Source organism: Trematomus bernacchii, unplaced genomic scaffold, assembly GCF_902827165.1.
Source record: "Trematomus bernacchii unplaced genomic scaffold, fTreBer1.1, whole genome shotgun sequence".
Taxonomy (NCBI): Eukaryota; Metazoa; Chordata; class Actinopteri; order Perciformes; family Nototheniidae; genus Trematomus; species Trematomus bernacchii.
The window spans coordinates 11,259,203-11,280,729 of NW_022987547.1; the positions used below are offsets into that span (position 1 = coordinate 11,259,203).

The following is a 21,527-nucleotide window of genomic DNA, read 5'->3' on the forward strand; positions in this document are numbered from 1 at the left end:
TTTTGGTATCAGGGAAAAAGAGATAGGGAAAACAATCATCCACCCAGAAGTTGAATAAAAAATCTGCCAAAAATCAAAAGCATGGGGACGAAGTGAGCAGTACACTCCATGCTGTAACCTCATTAAGCGTCATTATGTTTTCCTGACTCCCTAAAGCACTGATTGGCACATGTCTACAGCTGTTTGAAGTTCTCTCGTTTCATTTCAAACCTTTACAAGTGAAGCATTGGAATACTTCAAATGTGCTTGAGGGTTTAAATTATTTTCAACTTGCAAAGAGCTACAGCCGTCAAGAGGAAAGAGTGGGCAACTTTTGGATGGCTCCTCTCTCTTCTCTCATTTGCTCCCCCAGGCTCCAGTTGACTGGACAGCCGCTGTCTGTGAGGTGAAGATGTGGTAATGGGCAGATAGCGACTGAAAGACTTTTTAAACTCGCCGGTTCCACCCTTGAAACTCCTCTCTTTTCTGTGACTTTGACCCAAAGGGATTTACCACATGATGTATGAAACATCTCATTAAGGGCCAACAAAACCATTAAATTCAAACCAGTCCGTGTTTCAACGGACAAATTGCTTTTGAGTGCAAGTGTATCACATATTATTTGGAAAATATATTTTAAAAAGGTACCTCATTAAAAAAAGAATTGTTTCAACCCTTTCATGAATCTGCCGCAGATTGGAAAAAGAAATTGCTGGGGTTTAAAGGTTGACTGACAAAAACAAAGCTCCCTGTGTTAGTACTGTGGTGTGACTGATTTGTGAGCCAACGCAAACGCTTCCTAATGAGAGCTAATTACATCGTGATCTTAATTGATGTGTCAGTCAAGACGGGAAATTAAGACTGCACTCCGCTGGTTTTGTCTCTCACTTTAACAACAGGCAGTGTTACCACAGTTTGGAAATTAAAACAAAACCAAATGACGAGGCAAAATTATTTTTTAAAGTTTTTAAATCTTCTGTAAAAATGACCCCAAGTTTTAATCGCCTTGCCCTGCCTAATTGCTGTGCACATAGTGTAATTTACGTTAAGCGTGTTTCAGTTGTGTGTGTGTGTGTGTGTGGTTTTCTTTGCACTCGCATGTGGATACTTAAATATGTTATTGTTCTTTATGACTTTGTCTGTTGGTAAAGCCCCAGTGCCCATGTAATATGATTGCAGTGCAGCTTGCTGTGCCTCAGAGGTGTGTTGCATAGTTATTGCAGGCAGGGAAAGGCCACCGGGCGTTCTGTCTAACTCAGTTTGAACCCCTGAATATAGCTGCACAGACACGCCTTGAATAGAAGTCCCTGCAACCTGAATACAGTATATGACTTTCAGCTCTGCACTTCGTAGTGTAGAAGAGAGAGTGGAGGACATTTTAAAAGAAAATGAATGGGAGAAATCATGAGTATGTGTAGGTTAAGGAAGGGTAAAGGTTATTCTGTATACCTTTTTTAAAAAGTGAAGTTAGTGTACACATAAGATGTTGGCCCACTGAAGGGCCAATATGTGACAATGACCTCTCAGCATTGAACAGCCACAGATATAGGGCTCCAGGTAGGAGAGTGACCACAGCGGATGAGAGAGGTTACCCTGCTCTCTGCTAGTTCAAACACATACATCCATCACCAGTGCTCCCAGTGGAGGCTTTCAGCATTCACCAGGGTTTATTAACGGATACGGTACCATGTGGTCTCTTTGCTACATATGGCGCTCTTGTTGTTTCTGAAGGTCCTTAAAGGACTTTCCTGTACCAGTGGTTATATACCACATGATCTAGACCCTGAGCTAGGTAAATAAAGAGTTTGGTTAACGGAAATATATGAAAATATCTGAATGAAGTATTGTGGTGCTGCAAAGAAGTACTCACCTGCAAATGGTATTCTACAGACTACAGACAGACAAATCCTCCAAAAAGAGCAAATCAGGATCATCTTAAAGGGGCCCTTTTATGCTTTCTGGGGTGTTCCCTTCCCTGTAGTGTGTTCTATAGGTTTGTCTGCGTGTAAATGGTCTGCAAAGGCTACAATCCTTTTGTTCTCCTTTGTTTACTTCCGTAACATCTCTAAGTGGATGACCAATCACAACAGAGGCGGCCAGCTAACCAATCAGAGCTGACTGGGCTCTGGTTTCAGACAGAAGGGGAACATAAGTGCTGCAGCACAGGCAGTATGAGAAAAATAAAGAGCTTTTTGAACATTAAAGCATGGAGACATGTCACAGTAGAGGCACAAAATACATGACCTGAAAATGAGGGTAATATGTCCTCTTTAATATAGATCAAATATCATCATTCCCTCTTATATCGCAATCATATCGCAATTGCAATATCAGTCAAAAATATAACAATTACTTATTTTTTACCAAATGTTGCAGCCTGAATTATAAAGTTGTACCATTCTGATAGAAAACCAAAACTTTTTAGATAAACTTACTTCCTTTGAGGCAGCCCTTGGTTTTCATTTTCGATAAACAAAGTCATTTCTCCCATCGCATAGACATGCAGTGGAATCTACTCTGAAAACTGTCCTTGCTTGTATGTTCAAGGTTGCTCAAAATGTGAGTTGCTGCTGAGGATTGTTGCATCCACAAGCTATAAACAAGGAATCAATCCAGGAGACATGCATTAAGCAAACATGGACATAGTGAGATAGTTTTGTAGTGACCTTGTTTAAATGTCGTTTTTGGGCGCTGTGTCAGATAGTTGTTCATCCTTGAGCTCTCGAGAAATATAATTCCCTTCCTGCAGGTGCATTGCTATGCAAATGTGATGTAACTCTGACAAAATCAATTGCAATAAAATGTATTTGGATTGCTTATCTTTAAGTCATAATCCTTAAGCTTCCCGTTATGGTTGATTTTGTAACGCCTATGTTCATTTGAGATAACGCTAAGAAGTTGTTAACAATACAAATCCCAGAGTTCAGTTCCAAATGACTCGGGGCAACAAACGTACTCTGAGGAGCAACTCCATCATAAAAACAACTGAAAAAGTGACTCATATATGAGGATATTTATTTAGCCATGATGACATTTCTTTATTTGTCTGAAAGTATGTCTTGCAAAAATGAGATACAAATGTGCCCAGTACATGCATTCACTGTTTTCTGTGACTCAAACAGCATTCAAAAACAGTGCAGGAGTGGATGGCTGTAGTCCAATAAATACCCTCCATAAAAAATCAACTATTGTGTTTAATATGATTTGAGTCGACATGGTTGAAATGGATTGCTGCTTATAATGTGAAAGTTTAACACTCTGTCTGATAAATAAATTGAAATCCATCTCTGGAAGGTTATAAAAACATTGTATAAACATCCTTTAGTACTACATGTTAGTATATTGTTAATACATGTAACTGTAATGTGTTTTCCAGCTGCTGTCGGACAGTCATATCCAAATGGTGAAGATGGTGAACTCGGTGAGTGATTCTCTGAACGCCATGCAGAAGGAGAACATGGGCCTGAAGGCACGTGTCAAGGCTGACCTGATGAAGGGCCCCGTCAGAGGGGCCCGCTTCAAGGGCTGCGCCAACGGTAAGAGAAATTAGGCGTGGCTAGACTATCTGTACCCATCTGTCTTGGATTTTTCCTTGTAGATTTGTTTGTCCGATACTCAGTTTGTGCCCCTGTGTCTGTATACATCACCTATATGTGTCACCCTCTTCCACTGTCTCCATCCTCTGGCAGTGGCTTCCGCTATTTTGTTTTAACCTCATATACATTCACCTCAGCCTCTCCTGGTGATATCAGTGTGTTTCCCTGGGCTACGTCTCCTCCACATTACCCAGTGGCCTTGGTAGAGATGTGGAATGTTTTACTGTACATGAGAAATGACTGAATGTCCACTGGGCCGTGTTGCTGAGAGGCAGAGAAGGGCCCGAGGCATCATCCCATTGGAAGGCTTTTAACCAGGCGCACTCTACCCATCAGCATTCCCCTGTTGGATTCCCCTCGCATAGGTAGCCGAGGAGCGCCGAGCGAAGGCTGCTCATGTTTAGCACACAGCATACGATATGTGGAGGATGTCTATAACATCTGCAAACACGAGGGAATAGGCAGGGAATTTTACTTGTGCTCCAAGGAGCTGAAGAGCTTCACATGACCCGTTGGATGTATTATCAAACATCATGCAATCTTACAAACTGGTAAAGCAATTAGCTGCTAATGCTGTTGTCATAAAAATCTTAGCTGCACCTGATGAGGGTTTCAAAGTTCATATATGTTTCAAATATCACTGAATCTCCTGGGTTTAGGAATTTGATCATTCATAAATGTTTAAGCTCGGACGTTTCCTATAGTGTATTTACAGAATACTAAATTCTGATATTAAATCTGATGTACAACATATATTGTTATATAAAGCACACTTCTATATAAAGTCTACTTAAAGTTAAATCAAAACTAAACTTATATTAAAAGCATCAAAAGCTAACATGTCAACCAAAACTATTTATCTCTATTTTATTGGTTATTATTGTATTTATTTGAGATAAACCAACAAACATAGTGTTTGTTTATGTGTTAAGGCATTTCCCAAAATACTCTAAAAAAACACAATACATTTTTTGTGACAAATAAATTCCACTTTTTTCTTTTACACCATCTTCCATAAAGTGATTTGCTAAACAACAGTATCTGAGGCAATCAGTAAACAGTAACTTGTAACATGCTAATATCTTTGGTGGCAATTCATTATAATGTATTGGTAATGAAAGACTTCTTTAGATCTTAGCAGAATCGTTATCTCACAGCAGGCATTATAACTATATTGTGGAACTATTTCTTCAAGCTTAATTTACATGTATTGTCTCCTGGCTGTGTATAAATGAATACAACGACAGAGACAGAAACATCATTGTTTTTTATGGTTAAGGCAATCATTAGTCAATGTATAAACTGATAGCCCCCCACCCCCTGTATGCAGTGTATGAGGAGAACACAATTACAAGAACATGAAGAATATGATGCAACACAATGTGAAGTAACATTACTGTTCTAAAACTCTGATGTAGAATGAATATAACACGGCAATATGTATTGCAAGCTATTGTTTTGCATTGCATTAGATTATACACGTGTTTGTGTTATGTTATTAGGGGAAATGTCTGGTAAAGTCTTCATAATAAGGGATGATTATGCATGAGCTCTGTGTATTTTTAATATCCATTCCTGTACAACACGGTTAAGTCAGCAGGCACTTCATGTTGTTGTGATGATTACATCACAGTGTTGTTTCTGCTGGAGTTTCTCTTGTTTGCTGCTCCTGTTGTGATTGTTTCCTACCCCACCCCCTGCAAACACGTGTCACACTCTGTCAGCTGTCTGTCAGATATTGCAGCTCATTATTAATATTTGTCTTGCATGTGTAGTTCCTTTGCAACCCTATATAGGACAATATTATTACCTAAAACCAATACATGTATGTATTTTCTCCAGTGAGATTTACACTACAATCCAACTTTAAAAGAACATCAATGGTTAGATAAGAAAAGCAACAGTGTCTTTTCGGGAATGATATTTACTGAAATATGCATACATATGTATTATGCTGCATCGTACAAAGCTGCTGCAGTGACAGGCTCACTGTTAAAGACATTTACAACAGGGAATATCCTTTTTTTTCCAACATACAAAAAGAAGCAGTATTCAGACTCATTGACCAACCATGGTCATCGCTCCACATATTCTCTGCTCAAGGTTTACTCTGCAGCAGTGCTTGCAAGTACTCACAGTCTCTATAAGATATAGTATAATGAAATAAAACATGTAGAAAATAAAAAGGTATGGTACACACATAGAGAAATCTATATGTTATGTTATATTCTTTGTCCACCCAGTCCTTTTTGAAATATAGTTCTAGGCAGGTTTTCTTTTTCTCTTCAGAGCTACAGTCAGGATTAACAAAGCAGCCGGCGGCAACTTAGTGTTTCTGTGCAGCGCAGCCTTGACATTTCATCAAAGACATCCACAGTGAACGAGAAAACAGGCAGAGAAACAACAAAAACATCAGTGCTGCTCTAAATTGATATACAACACAAACTGTACCTTCCTCAAAATGCCCCCATTTTTTTAATTACAGTATGTGATATATCCTTTTTTTATTATTATTATTATGCCATTCTTTTGTGGGTAAGCTTGCTTTTGGCTATCTGTTCATAAAGATACCTGAATGGTATGCTGCACTAGAAACACACGATACGATATTTCTCCAGCGCATATGTATCAATTTGTGAATTCTGACATAGGGTCAGTGTACCAGGTGTCGACCATCTAATATATGAACATAATAATGGTCTAACTGAGATGCACATACATACTAAACAGCTCAATATTGAATGTCTGCTGTGTCTATATGTGGTGTTGTGTTAAACCCAAGCAGGGACATATTTTCCTGCCTGTCTGTGCTACTGTGCCTGTGGATATTTGAATTCTTCATCCCTGTGCTCTTTGCATTGGATTCCCATAAGAGCATATTCGATTTTCAAAGTTGAATGAAGCCCAACATGACAGCAGCGAAGCCCTTCTCAGCTCTGACTGTAGCAGAGTTTGTAGTCGCATTAAAGCACTGAAGAAGTCCTCTTTCACTTCATGGACTGCCTGCCTTTGCTGCACAGTGGCCTTCTGAAAGGATTCACAAGTCAAATCAAATGTATTTTGTCAGAAGTGAATCTAAAAGTAATGACTGGACATGTGGTCGGTGGTGAAAGAAGTACTCAGATATTTTACAAATACTCGGTCACATGTACAAGTCCTGCATTCACAATATTACTTAAGTAAAAGTACAAAAGTATTGGCATCAAAATATACTTAATGTCCCATTTCAGAATATTCTCCATTAAATAACTGGATTGTTACTTTTTCAGCAGAAATGTGTTCATCACATTTGGTAAACGTGGAGATACTTTTAATAACTACTGCTGGATATGTTAACTATAACTTTATAGCATTTATTTATTATTTTATTTGTTTTTGCTAATAATCTGAACCTGTGAAGTAACGAGTAACTCATTCTGTAAAATGAATGTAGTGGAGTAAAAAGTAGATTACTGGCTTCCAAAATGTAGTTGAGTAGAAGTATAGAGTAGTATAAAAATAAAAATACTTAAGTTACAATTACCACAACATCGACTTAAGTACAATACTTGAGTTCTTCATTACACCACTGCATCTGGTAGACTTCTTTATTTGGATTTTCTTGCTGCCACATCAATTATTCTACTGTATGCTTATTGCGTTGTAAAAAAATATAGAGTAAGATCAAATGTAATCCGAAAAGTTGGATGCAGGACATGTGCATGTTTGGAAACGACTTCAATCTGTTCCACAGATGAACAGTGTGAGGGGGAGGGGGAGGATAGAGTGCATTACGATGAGTTCACTTCCCACTGTGCAGGGCCTGCCTTGTCACACTGACTTACTTTGAAGGGTTTATGTGACTTAGAACTTTGTCACCAAACTGATGAGATTCAGAACCGGTACTTTCTTCAAAGGTCCTCACTAGCAAATGCACACACACCCTACCCAAACTCTACACACATCATTAGAAACTCAATAGACTTTAAAGATGTTATATTTTCTATTTTCAACAGAAAATTTCTAAATAATTGTCTGTGTTGCCAAAGCCTGATAAACTATGAACTTGTTACAGCCATAGACCTTTATTGATGTCCAAAAGCTATTAAAAACGAATCAATGAGACACACCCATGGATGTATAATAAGAACTGGATACAGCGTGGGAGGCGGGGCCTCGTTCATTCCTATGAGAGTTGCATGGAGACAAAATGGCCCAACTTTTGAGAGAGCGAAACGTCACGAAAGTATTCATATAATCCGTTCTTATTGTGCATCCATGGGTAAAGGTAAAACTCATGTACTGTAGTACTGAACACGTCACATGAACGTGCCGGGCGGCGCGGTCCCGTGGGTTAGATCCGCGTTCATGATGCCGAGGAAAATAACTCTCAGAATAACGTTATTAGCACATTTTACAACTTGAGGACCGAATGTTTTTAATAAGGGCTATACAAATGTTCATACTGGGTAGTTTATTTAGTTTAAAAAAAATTATCCAACGATTTACAGACGTCTCTTTTCCAATGTTAGTCAATGGGGAAAAGTATTTCCGGGCCCAGCGACTGATACGGAAGTGTAGTACCGCCGTTTGGCCACAACAAATATTTTCCTCAGAGTCCGGTGCACTTCCTGGGGGCTTGGACACACCACATGTTCCTTATTTGCATCAACACTAATGCGCCTTTGATCCCACATCCTGCTGCCATAGATGCTTAATAGTGCACCAAATCAACAGCTGAAACAAATCCCAAACAAATGAACTTCTTCCTCCTTTCTGATTCAAATGTGCTACACGCCTGTTGTGTTCAGCTGCAAGATTACGTTTTTAATCTTTAGTTTTCTTTAATACATTTCAGGAACCAGAAAGTTCAAGGTGTCGTTTGACAGACGAAGACCTTGTTGGTGTTGGTGTTTTAGTAGGATTTGTTTTACGGTAAGAAAAATATGGAATAAGAGGGACCATGAAGTCCACAATAAAGCTGTCATGATACATTTTACTACGTTTTTACCAAAAGAACAATTATTTGGTTGATTAGTTTAGCAATTGTTGTTAAAATGGCAGAATAAGCTGCTATTAAGACTTAAAATATAGATATTTTCTGCTTTCCTCTGTTTGAATTAGAACAAATGATTTGCCCTTTGAGACACTGGAATAGACTTTTTTCACATTTTCTACACTTTAAAGAACAAACTATAAACCGAAAAAATAATAATAAGATTGATCAATAATGAACATAATCCTTAGTGTACTCTACCCTAGTCCACAGTGTTCATATTAGCCAACAGGAGGGACACGTGGCAAGAGATACACAGGAGAGATGACTTATTGAAGTAAACCCTGGTGACTAACACCTGAGAGGGAGGGGAGAGCAGGCTCTGACATTACAGAAACTATCAGTGACTGACGTACTGACAACTAAATTGATAGAAGTTACAATAAAAGCTCATGAAGCCATGACCAGAAACCAAGGACCTATAAAAGCTTTTTCTGAAACACCATGTCAGTAAGACGTATATGTTGTCACTGGAATAGATAGGTATGGATTGTGAATCAATTAGGTCACATAAGAAGACCAACAATCTAATTCTGTGTAAAATAAAAGCTTGGAAGCTGAAGTAGAGGTGGAGTGTCAGTATATTCGTGAAATGGGTCTGTGTAAGGAAGACTTGTTTTGCTGTAAGGGATCATTAAACTGAAAACATTGAAAGCCCTGGTTTCAAAGATCCAAATGCCTGACTAATAATGGTAGTCTCTTTTAGTAATTTCCCATGGAAGCCAGACAGCTTGAGCTTCCTGTAATGAAAAGGAGACCTGGGAAATGTTAGCATTTATATGTGATGGGGATGAAAGACGGAGCGCAGGAGTGGAGGTTAACACGGAAACCAAACATTTTATATCGTGTAGAGCCTGTGAGAACATCTTGTGTGGCCTTTTCAAATACTCTAGCTGTTTAACATTTCAACAATTCTAAGGTTGAGACGCACATTCTGTGACAGTGGGTGTTTCTCAATGTCGAGGAAGGCCGCTCCAGAGCCACTATTTCAAGCATACTACGTCATCGAGTGCCGCCGAAGGACTGTTCCAATGTCCAGCATACTTTGAATTCTACCGAGGCCGGCGTACTTCGTAGCGAGAAATTTCGAGGCTGCACATGTGTAGACTCCGCGGTCTTAAAATCCCCACAATGCTTTGCGCACGGACCAATTTCCAAATCTTTGGCGGAAGTCTGCAATGTTTCCTGAATCTGTCTGTCTGTCTGTCTTTCTTTGTGTTATATACTCTCTCCCTGATTCTGTCTGTGTTGTATTCCTCAAATATACATGTTGCGAAAATACTCAATGTACTCTTTCAATATCAGAGTACACATGATAACAAAGGCCCATCTGTAGCTTTGTACATAGCAGGATGTATGATTACCTAGAAGAGCATCAGGACTGTTTTAGGCATATGATAGCTATGTGATTAACATGATGATTCAGCCTCTATGGAGATAGACATATGACAAGCATGATCATTTCTGATGTGGGTCTTAGCTAATCTGAACTAAGCATAGAATACTGCTTTGAACCGGTATTCCTCCATCTTGTGACTGTGTAACTCCCTCTCTTGTATATCAGCATGTGAAGGACACTGTTCAGGAACTAGTTGCACCAAATGTTCTGTATGTGATGACTACTTCCATTCTTGCAAGGATAATGAATACATGGATCCTGATATTGAAGCTCAAGCCGGTGGCGAGAGATATTTTTCTAACAATACATGTCATCACATCTCCTCCTCTCCGTCCTCCATGATGTGTTTTGTTTCCTCCTTCTTCCTACAACGTGTGTTATCTGAAATCTGCCTCGGTGCTATAAATCTGCGTCTGCAACCTGCAGGATCACGTCCACCCTCCACCCTTTATGTCTTCATTTCGACCTACTTGCGTTCCGTCTTTTTTTACTTTTTGATCTTTGCCGCACTTAGCCTCCGTTATCCCACGGTGTCATCTATCACCCCCCCCCCATCCATCTCACCATCTATCTTTCTTGAGACTATGTTTTCCACACAGCCGTACTCTTCCTCCTCATTGATCTTCTTGAGACAATCTATCTGGAAGAGATTGACTAATACTAGACTTTGAGGTTTTAATTTCATAGGATGACTTCATATTAGGACTGGGCAATTAGCCAAAATCTTCTTTCACGATATAGGTCTTCTCATATCTCCATAACGACATTTATCACAATATATTATGTTTCGCTTAGCATGTGAATTAAAAGTTTGAAGTTCTGGTTGATTTACCATTTAACTCAGAACTTAGTAGAAAATGAACATCACAGTTTCAAGGGAAATTACAGTATAGAGACAATAAAATGGTCTATTGCATAAAATCACTGCCAATGTGAAATGTGTTGTCAAACAAATCCCTTGTCGAAAATAAAATCCCATGAGAAATTTGAGTTATTATTACATTTAATTGAATATACTTCCAAGCTTTGAAAATTGATTAATACGTCGAAACAAACAAGTTATATATATATATATATATATATAAAGAATACACAATCAAATTCCATAAATCATAAATAATGATGTACATATACAAATGACTTCTATAAGCCACACAAATGAACTTTTCCAAATGTAGGATCAAGGAGAAACTGCTTTCCTAGTCTAACTATCTCGTACTGTATCTGCTTGTTATTTCAATTTGGTCGATTTAATGGTGTATCATTTGTTTCCTCACAATTCCATGGAAAGACAATTCATTATCATATTGAATTAGCCTGTATCACTACATAGAACCAGAGCTGCTCTTTGAGTATCTAATTAACTCATATGCCTCTTTTTCCCCTGCTGCAGACAGAGGTCAGAGTGCTGAAAGTGTTATATCATGTTTTCCTCATCCTCTCCATATTACTGATTCCACTTTCCCGCTCCTAGCAATCGTTCCCTGTGCAAGCCATATTGGAGCTAATTTATTTCATGTCTCGTCCTCTCACCTCTCCCCAGGCTCGCGTCCCCGTGACTGCGGTGATCTGTACGCCAGCGGCCAGCGAGAGGACGGCATCTACTCCGTGTTCCCTGTGCACCACCCTGCAGGCTTCCAGGTCTACTGCGACATGACCACAGACGGAGGAGGCTGGACGGTGAGTCAGAGGAGAACACACACACACCTATAATGCTATACACACACAAACACAACCCTCATAAGCTGTATGAGGATATGCCTAAAATAGAGACAGCCCCTACATTTATAGCAGGGGTATAATCAAAATAAAAACGGGGAAACAAAGGCATGAAAGAATGTCTGCTTTTACAAATCTGCTTTATAGAGGCCTAATATGCTTTTGTGGTTTTCCCTCTCCTGTAGTGTCTTCTAGGTTGTTGTGCATGTAAATGGTCTGCAAAGGCTAATATCCCTGTGTTCCCTCCAGAGGGAGTTTCTCTCCCACACACTCCCCCCCCCCCCCCCCCCCCTGCCTGAAACGCCTCAATTGGACTCCTTTGTTAACTTCACACTTGTATTGGCTAGCGTTCCAACACGTTATACGTGATAGGCTAAGGCGCAGACATCACTAAGCGGTTGACCAATCACAACAGAGCCGGCCAGCTAACCAATCAGAGCAGACTGAGCTCTGGTTTCAAACAGAGGGTGAACTATCCACTATACTGTATTTATTTGAATGTAGTATATTCGACTGTTTAGGTTTTAGTGCATGTAAATGGTCTGAAAACAGGTAGTATGAGAAAAATAAAGAGCTTTTTGAACATTAAAGCATAGAGCCGCAAAGTACAGATATGAACCTGAAAATGAGTGTAAAATCCTAATTTGTTGAATAACCCCGACATAGAAATGATTCACTAAGCATGATTTGTTCTAACTGCAGCATGGGTTCAATTCAGAATTAGTCATGCAGTGCAAGAGGTCGTTTGCAGTTTTTCTGGGCACCTGCTGTGATTACAGATGTACCGCCTTAAGAATCTCGTGCATCTATCTGCAAAGGTCTCACGAAAGTGTTATCACAAGAGATCTTACGCAAAGGTTTCATGCAGACCTGTTTGAAAAGTGTTTTTATTTTTGGTTTTTCATTTAGAAAACATAACCGTCATTAGTCACATCTAAGTGAGGGTGTCATAGGTAGATTGCTTAAAGGAAAATTAATAAAGGAAAAGATAGACAAAGAGTGATGAGACAATGAAGCAGAGCACAGACATGATATCCGAAGAGTCATGATGTGTTTATGGGTTAAGTTAATGCTGCCATGATGACACAGGTAAGCTGTTACCTTGACAAACGATCACATAACACCACAATATCATGGCAATCTAATCACCGTGCTGAGTCTGACGCTAACATATTTCTCCTGTTATAAAGACAGAATTGTTTACAATAAGCAAGACACAATGCTCATTAAAATCCAGCTTCCATATTGCATGTGCCAACAAGTTTTCTTCTTGCTTTTAATTCAGAAACAAGAATATGTTTCCATTACAACTGGTGCATGTCTGACCCGTTTAAGTTTTGGTTTGTCTTTCTGTAAAAACATTTTGAGAGGATTTAGATTCGATAAAGGTAACAAGAAAAAAAAAAGGACACTTAGAATTCTTTAAATGCTGTTTTCCCTTGATCAAACATCCGTCAGTTACAAAAGTAAACAGTTGTTTAAGTGAGAGTGTATACTGGAAGCGCTGTGTCTTTTGGGAATGAGAGACAGCGAGGTGAACAAACATTGACACTGAGCTGTTTGAAGTTATATTTGGAAGTTCGGTTTAGATGTATTTGACTGTGAGGGCACACACACACCCACACACACACACACACACACACACACACACACACACACACACACACTTCCTGGTTAGAGCCATTTATTTCTCTTTGTTCTGAAGTATACTGTAGCCGTCCTTAGGGAAAGAGGAGCAGTTCTTAATAGAGAACTGAGGCCTTGTACCACTTGAAATGTCAGCTACTGTACATGAATCCATCACAACGTGTTTTTTTCACAGGTTGTGATGCATGTATTAAAGCATCAAGGGTCTGATTTAGCTATTTAGAGATCTATTTGCCAAATCTATACTATAAACTGCTATGGAAATAACGTCTGTTTCTTTAATGCCGTACGAAGTGTTGCAAGGCTGCATTAAAAAAGCGTAATAAATACATTTACGGCCTATATTAAATCTGCCACCTTCTTTCAGCGTGTAAATGTGTCGTTATCTTGTTGACATAATGTCCCCGGATCATTTTAGACTACTTACTGTAAGACGGACATGTTTAATCTTCCTCCCATGAATGTGTGACGGCGTTATGAAGATGTGAAAATGTCTACATATTATCTGTCAGAAGTGTTTCTCGGATCTGTCAATAGCGTATTGTGCACATTTATTTGCGATTTTTAAATGTAAACACTACGAAAATATTGTCAGGTATAATAACAATTACACTTAGAAGAAAATAAATGATGTCTATTCTCATCTATCTCTGCCCACTTCATATTGCACACTCACTAAAAACACATACAGCAGATATCAAACTTCAACTCAACTGATGGCAGTGATTTGTTTGTGTGTGTGTTTGTGTGTTTGCTTGTAAATCGGTGACTAACTGCGTGAGGTAGGCAGGGTTGTACCCTCCGATCATCAAATAAAACAAAACTGTCAGAGTGACAGAGTGCTGAGCACAGCGTGATGGAATAGTGCTACATAGCAGACTGTGTGTGACTGTGTGTGACTGTGTGTGTGTGTGTGTGTGTGTGTGTGTGTGTGTGTGTGTGTGTGTGTGTGTGTGTGTGTGTGTGTGTGTGTGTGTGTGTGTGTGTGTGTGTGTGTGTGTGTGTGTGTGTGTGTGTGTGTGTGTGTGTGTGTGTGTGTGTGTGTGTGTGTGTGTGTGTGTGTCATTGGGCCAATGTGCGTGCACCTATCCAGAAAAAGCTTGTGATCATGCTTTCGGCTTAGCTTCCTTCTCACGCCAAGTGTTAAGTAACATATTGTCCCATAATGTGATTTACACAGCAGCTCCGATTGGAGATATAATGCAGCCGTTACTGATCCTTCCTGGTGTGTTGAGCTGATTGTGATAATGCCTGAGATCCTCATTAAGAGATCGCAGTGGAGTGATCCAACCGGGCAGGAAGGGATGCTCGGTGAGTTGAGTGGCTTACTGTCTGTCTGAGTTTAAATAAGGAATGAGCCATATGCCGCCACCTCATTAGCATACTTTGACATATACCGTAGCAGTGTTGCAGAGGCTGCTGCACACACACTCAGAGAGGCGCAGGGTGTGATTCAGAAGACATTACATTACATGCCATTTGTTAGACTTACATACATTCAGTACTGTGGACAATCCCCACAGTAGCAATTTGGGGTGAAGTGTCTTGCCCAGGGACACAACGACATGCTGACTGCAGTGGGACTCAAACTTGCTATCCCCTGATTCGAAGTCCAGCACACTATCCACTGAGCCACAGCCTCCCTCCACTGAGCCACAGCCTCAGACATAAAGAACAGACGGCCTTATATAAAAAAAACATATTTCTAATGTGGAGAGAGAAAGTGAGATATACCGATAGAAACACAATAAGGGAGCAGCAATTTCATTTATTCCCTCTATACTCTGAAATGCATTCATTCAGATGTGGTGAAAGATAAAATCTCTCAGTTCTATTATATTTGCAGTATAAAGGTAAGCCAGAGGGAGCCTCCGGGATAATGCAGCTGTCTTGAGTAATGGTGACAGCAGGAACAGGACTCTGGATTTAGATGTCACTCAGCAGAACTGTAGCGTCAGTCAGGCATGACCTTTGGGAGGATGTTTGTTCATATGTCTGTTCACATGTCTACATATACAGCAATCAAAATTCACTGTAGCCCAACAGAGATTTGTTTGAGTCAGTGACGACAATAGGGTTTGTGGGTTAGTTTCCAAAAAAAAATATATATATATATTTTCAATTACTTAAACATTTACTTAAGGTCTTAAGGCCCGGACACACCAGCCCGATTTTGGGAGTCAGAGTCCATCAGAGGCCGTCAGAGGCAGTCGGGCATTCGCGGCGCCCTACTCAGGTTTGTGTGTCCCGCACCGTCGTCTCTTTACGGCACCTTTACACACCTCCCGACGCCAGAGGAAGGTCAGAGAAAGTCGGCCCAAGCAATCACTCTGATTGGCTGTTCACACTACCGCTGCCTGCTGGTAAGGACAGTTATTGCCACTCGTCGACTGAAGTATTTGCGGTGTGTTCGTAGGCGGGCGGCGTAGCGGGCGACGTAGCCGACGCAGCCGACGAAGCTGACGTAAAAGTCGGGACGCCTTCGGTACACGTTCTTTGGTCTCAGGTGGGTGTGTAGCGGCCTTTAGAACTTGTCCCAAAATCCGTCAGCTGATGGCTGTTTTCCATACTATTGCTATGCAGGATGCAGAATCAAACAGCACAACCCAACCTGGCCGCCAACAAATGCCACAGTTCAATTTATTTTATTTAAACTATTATTATCAAGTGAATGGAAAGCTATGATGCTTTCAAAATAATTATATTCTGGAAGTCTTACATGCCACAAGAGATTAGATCCATTTAGTTTAGATATGTCCCTTTGTAAGATGACCAGTCAGAAGGTACCATGTGACCACTCAAGTCGTGACTATTGATGTTAAATTCAATTGGTAAATGGTCTCATGACGGATCAGACAAAAGCAGACTAATAAGTATGACTAGTTGTACTCGGCTGTAGAGACCTTGTATTCTGAATGCTGTGGGCCTCTCTCGCAAAGATTAAACACTCAGAAGGACAACTCTTTGATTAGTTTATCGACAGAATTTCCATCAGAGTTTATTCATGAAAACATTTCAAAAGCCAGGCTATTCCAATGTGAAACTATATAGTACATTGAAAAATACCACACATACTATAAATATCTTAATGCCATATTACCACATCAATGACGGTACTGCTTCATCAATAGTTGTTGCTGAATATTTCAAGTTAGAAATAATTGTTTTCTTTAGGGTGCAAGGCAAGGCAAGGCAAGGCAAGGCACGTTTATTTATATAGCACCTTTCAACACAAGGCAATTTCAGAGAAAAAATAGATACTGTGTACCATGCCTGTCAGGTTTTTTCAGAAAACAGAAGACATGGGAAAGGATATCAGAAGAAGAAAATGTATGGTATCGCTCCGAGGTGTTGTAGGGCAGAAAACATGAAGAAGAAGAAGATGATACAACAGACAAATCTGCAGTAATGAGTGTATCATTCCAAGTTTTTTTGGCTGTATGGAAACAACATATATAATATGAGGTGCCGCTGACAAACCCTGAATCACAAGAACATTTGGAGAAGCATCCTCTGGGGCATAATGACTCATAGATCACATAAATGTTTCAAACATTCATGTTTTCCATGTGAAGAACCTAGACAAAAACAGCACTGTAGGTTTCTCAGAAGCTCTGGTTATTTCCTAGCTACTTCAAAACAGTGCCAGGTGTGCACTTGATCACCTATTTAGCTTAGAGCACAGTGTTTGCTGTAAATAACTCGGCATTGCATCAACACAAAGACAGTCAATGCCATAGGATGTAGTAAAGTATAGATATTCAGTGATTGATTTACACTGATTTGGAGTCAGGAAATGTAAGTTTGGGCACAGCTGTGCATCCTGAGCAGAGCTGTGCTGGGTGGAGTAATCACTGCAGCTACGTGATTGTAATTGGCTGAAAACCATCCTGTCATCAACATGACTCAAAACAAAACCCTTTATGTTAGATTACGTCAGGAGGGGAAAAGCACGTTCATTTGCTGACTTCATGTATTTGTTCTACTTATGTTTCTGGTGCAATACATTTGAGTATGTAATAGAAAACCTGATGTCCTTTAAGAAATAAACGGACGACTATGAGTCAGTAGGTTGATTGGTCGTCATCTAATCGGAAGATTGACATGTCAAAGACTTATTATACAAGATCCATAACCCCAAGTTGCTCTCAATAGCATGGCCAATGGTGTCCCTGAGCAAGTGGCACCTTGAATAGCACCTCTTTATGAGTGGTGTGAATGAGTGAATGCTGATTGTGTCTGTAAAAGCACTTTAAGCGGTTGAAACACTGGAATAGAGTCATCTAAATGTGGCCCATTCACCATTTAAAGGAAATATTGTGGCCTCAGTGGCTGTTGTTCATTAAAGGTTTCGTAAAATATTCAAACGGAGCAGTAACTTTTGCAACACTGTGCATTTTGCAAAAGAACACAGGGACATTATTTCTACTTCAATACAATCTAAATCATCAGACTGTTATGTCATGTAAGGTATTTTGGAAACACTCATAGGAGGAGAGAGACATTAGTGAGGGCTGATGTGCATAGTTGTCAGAGGAAATTGGTCAGTATATCTTCACAGACATAACTCACGCCCTGCAGAATGTCTGACCACCGAGGCAGGAGGGATGATGGCAGATAGGGCATAAAAGAATAGAGCACTCATTACTAGGCCCCGAGCCCCTTCAAAACACACCTACACACACAGGCACATTCGCCTACCTTACAGAAAGAGTACATTGGAATATAGCAAAACACATCTATATAATCAAAGAGGCATACATGTGGACATACAGTAAACATGTACTAAAATATGTATACACAGTAGCCCCAGATAGAGTAATCCTCTGGGCTTGCGCTCTACCTGTTTCTGCAAAGAGAGATTTTAAATGCCATTTAAACACTGCCCCGCGGCTCAGGCTAATGTCTTCTATTATTACTATTTTATTTGTTAAAAGGAAGGGACTAAAAATGACCATGTTATAAATACTAAATGAGAGTAGATATCTCACTGCATCAGAGTGCATTATCAAATGGTGCTTTTATCAGAAGTACTGCAATCACTCTCGAATATACAATTCAGCTAAGAACTGAAATGTAAAAGTTTTAGATTGAATGTACGATTGTGTGCATGTTGTGTCACTCCTTTAGAGGCTCCGAGTGCTTTTGAGCATTTCATAGTGTACTGAATAAGCTTTTCACTATCTGTATCTGGCTCACAGGCTCTTCAATATTTCATCTCTGTTGGTTTATTGGTTCGGAATAAAAAGAAAATCCAGGAAAGATGTTTTTGCAGTTGTGTATTATTATCTGTAAATGTGTTTGTCGAGAAAGGAAATTGAAAACTTCAGAGTGCAATCTAACTTTCCTTCAAAACACAATTGTTTTTATAATGGTTAGAATAAGTATAGGCACAATTGTGCTAGAATAGTCAAATTACTCTTTAACAGATTTATAACATTATAATCCAGATTTCTGAAACGGTATCGTTTTTGTTGTTGGCATGTAAGAGGTGTTCCTCTTGGGATGCCAATGTCTTATTGTTTTTTCTACTACTTCGGTCTGAGCAATCTGCCGCATTGATTTACAGAAATCTGCTGTTTATCTCAAAGGGCCCCTGTTATGCTGATTTTCTGGTTCATATTTGTATTTAGAGTCTCTACTGTGACATGTCTCCATGCTTTAATGTCCAAAAAGCTCTTTATTTTTATCATACTGCCTCCACCTCTTTTCACCCTCTGTCTGAAACCGGAGCCCAGTGCTCTGATTGGTTAGCTGTCCGGCTCTGTTGGGATTCGTCAACCGCTTTGAGACGTCCTGCCCCTTAGCTTATCACGTACAATGTGTTGGAGCGCTAATCAATAAAAGTGTGAGTGTTACGTCCAAATGAGGCATTTCAGGCAGGGGGGGGGGGGGGGTGTGTGGGAGAGAAACTCCCTCTGGGGGTAACTTTGGGATTGTAGCCTTTGCAGACCATTAACATGCACAATAACACACCACAAGAAAGGGAAAACCCCTAAAGCATAATAGGGCCCTTACAGTACAGCCGTGATTGGGTCCACCCTCGGAGAGCTGCTAGCTGCTGAACACTTTCAATTTAAAACATTTAACAAATGACATGGTTTCAGTTTCAGTTGTTAATTGTTTATTGCAAGAGATTATTTTGTTCATATGCCTAGCAGTTGTGATGTTCCAATGTGTCCTGCCAGGCTTATATGTGTTCCTCTGCAGTTGGTCTTGTCATGCATATTGCAATAAAAATAATTAAATAAAAGTATAAGAAGCCTTTTCAGACACCCTACCTGTGGTAATCTGGTTTCTTCTAATCCCTTTACTTAGCAAGGAAGAGTTGGTTTCTATTGTGTTTAAAAAATCAGGTTACTGCCGGAAGCCAGGGAAAATCTTTTCACTTAAGCACGTTTAAATGCAGAAATTGTGTTTAGGTGTATGAGAGGGAGTGAGAGCGAGAATAGGACTTTTTGTGGGTGACTGTTTCTCCTTCTGCTCGTTTGCTGCTGCTGTGTTCGGAACACATCTGTCTTTCTGATAGGATTATAAAACATTCACCAACAGATGTTCTCAGTCCTCTTTGAAGATAGCTATTCTGCAGACTGCTGTGGATTTATGAGTGCTTTCATCAGGCAGTGTTGAATGTGTCACCGTGTCATCAATAGTCTTAACAATGTAATCAAATTGTTAGCAATTCATCTGCCTGTCTGTTTTGATCTATCACAAATCTATGAAAGGAGACAGCTTTTTGAGCGGCATTAACACACTTGGTTTCCTTTATTTCTATTTTTCCAAATGTGTGTTCCCCCATGTTATTCTGTCACTCATGGCTAATGTATTAATCACTCTCTGAAGATGTTGCAAATTATCTCCAGTTAGTCGGTATACAGCAGCTGTACTAAGTGACATCTGCTGCCAAACATATACACATAGTGTGTGCACAGTGTGTACATGCCAGGAGCTAACAAGCTATTGGCACTTTTCCTATTTTCCACCCAGTCACATGCCAGATTGTAAATCTCCCACAATCAGCTTCCGAGTGCTCGTGTTGATTCTTCCCTGTGTTCTGCTCTGTCAGTCGGGTTGTCCGTCTGTGGCCAGTGTGAGCTCTCAGTGGTTGACAAAAAAGCCCGCTGAAGAGCTTAAGGCTGCTTGTTAAGTTGCCTTCATCTCCTGGAGAGATTACAGGGATTAATGTGATCATGCCAATGCAACAGCCCTTTAGCAAGTGTTGGGTGAGGTGGTTAAGCATCACAGATTTACTCGGTAACACTGTTGCACCTGACAAATGTGTTTGTGGGTTGAAGTCATTGACCTATAACAAGTGGTTTGAAGTAACTTAAAACATTAAGTTAAGTACTCGTACTTTACTAATATTATACTTTCACCCCACTACATTTATTTTAATGAAGTTTATTCTACTGTTTATGTTTTAGTGCATGTAAACTGGTCTGAAAAGGCTCAAATCGCAAAAATGCCTCCAACACAGCAATATGAGAAAAATAAAGAGCTTTTTGAACATTAAAGCATATAAACATGTTGCAATAGAGACACAAACTACAAATATGAACCTGAAAAGAAGTACATTAGGTCCCCTTTAAATAAGGATTATCCAAAATAAATTAGCTCCACGTTTACCAGTGATAAACAAATGACTGCATCATTATTTAGAATCCAAACATACTTGTATTCTCTTGAAATGGGCCATCTGCATTATTATTACCTTGCTCATCTCTTTTGTCTTTAACTTTAACCATATTTTGATGCTAATGCTTTTGTACTTTTTCTTGAGTAACATCTTTTATGCAGGACTTGTGCTTATGACAAAGTATTTTGTACTTTTCACTTACAAGATCTAAGTAATATTTCACCTCTGCCTACACAGTATGTCTCAAACTCACAGTTGACTATTTACAGCATTGTGTTTTATATTGTTTTCATATACATTTTCAAGTCGCACTGTTTTCTAGTTATTTTTATATTTGTATTCTTCCCTGCACATGGGGTTGCAGTCCTGGAACAGAGGTCTCACTTTTCTGACAAACTGTCACAGAGTTCCCTTGACTGGGGAGGAAGAGTACATGAGACTTTGAGCTGTCGATACTTAGTTTATGGCGCCTTGCTGACACCGAAAATCTGACAAAACATGTTACGGCAACCACTC

General features: G+C 39.7%; 1 protein-coding gene across 2 annotated transcripts in view; it reads left to right on the plus strand.

Moving 5' to 3' along the window:
- fibcd1 (fibrinogen C domain containing 1) overlaps positions 1–21,527 on the plus strand; it is a 128,738-nt gene that overhangs the window by 58,860 nt on the left and 48,351 nt on the right. For both annotated transcript variants that reach the window (XM_034122769.1, XM_034122770.1), the window contains 2 exons: positions 3,356–3,515; positions 11,553–11,689. In XM_034122769.1, the coding sequence (XP_033978660.1) occupies positions 3,356–3,515; positions 11,553–11,689 (297 nt within the window). The remainder of the gene's footprint in view (positions 1–3,355; positions 3,516–11,552; positions 11,690–21,527) is intronic.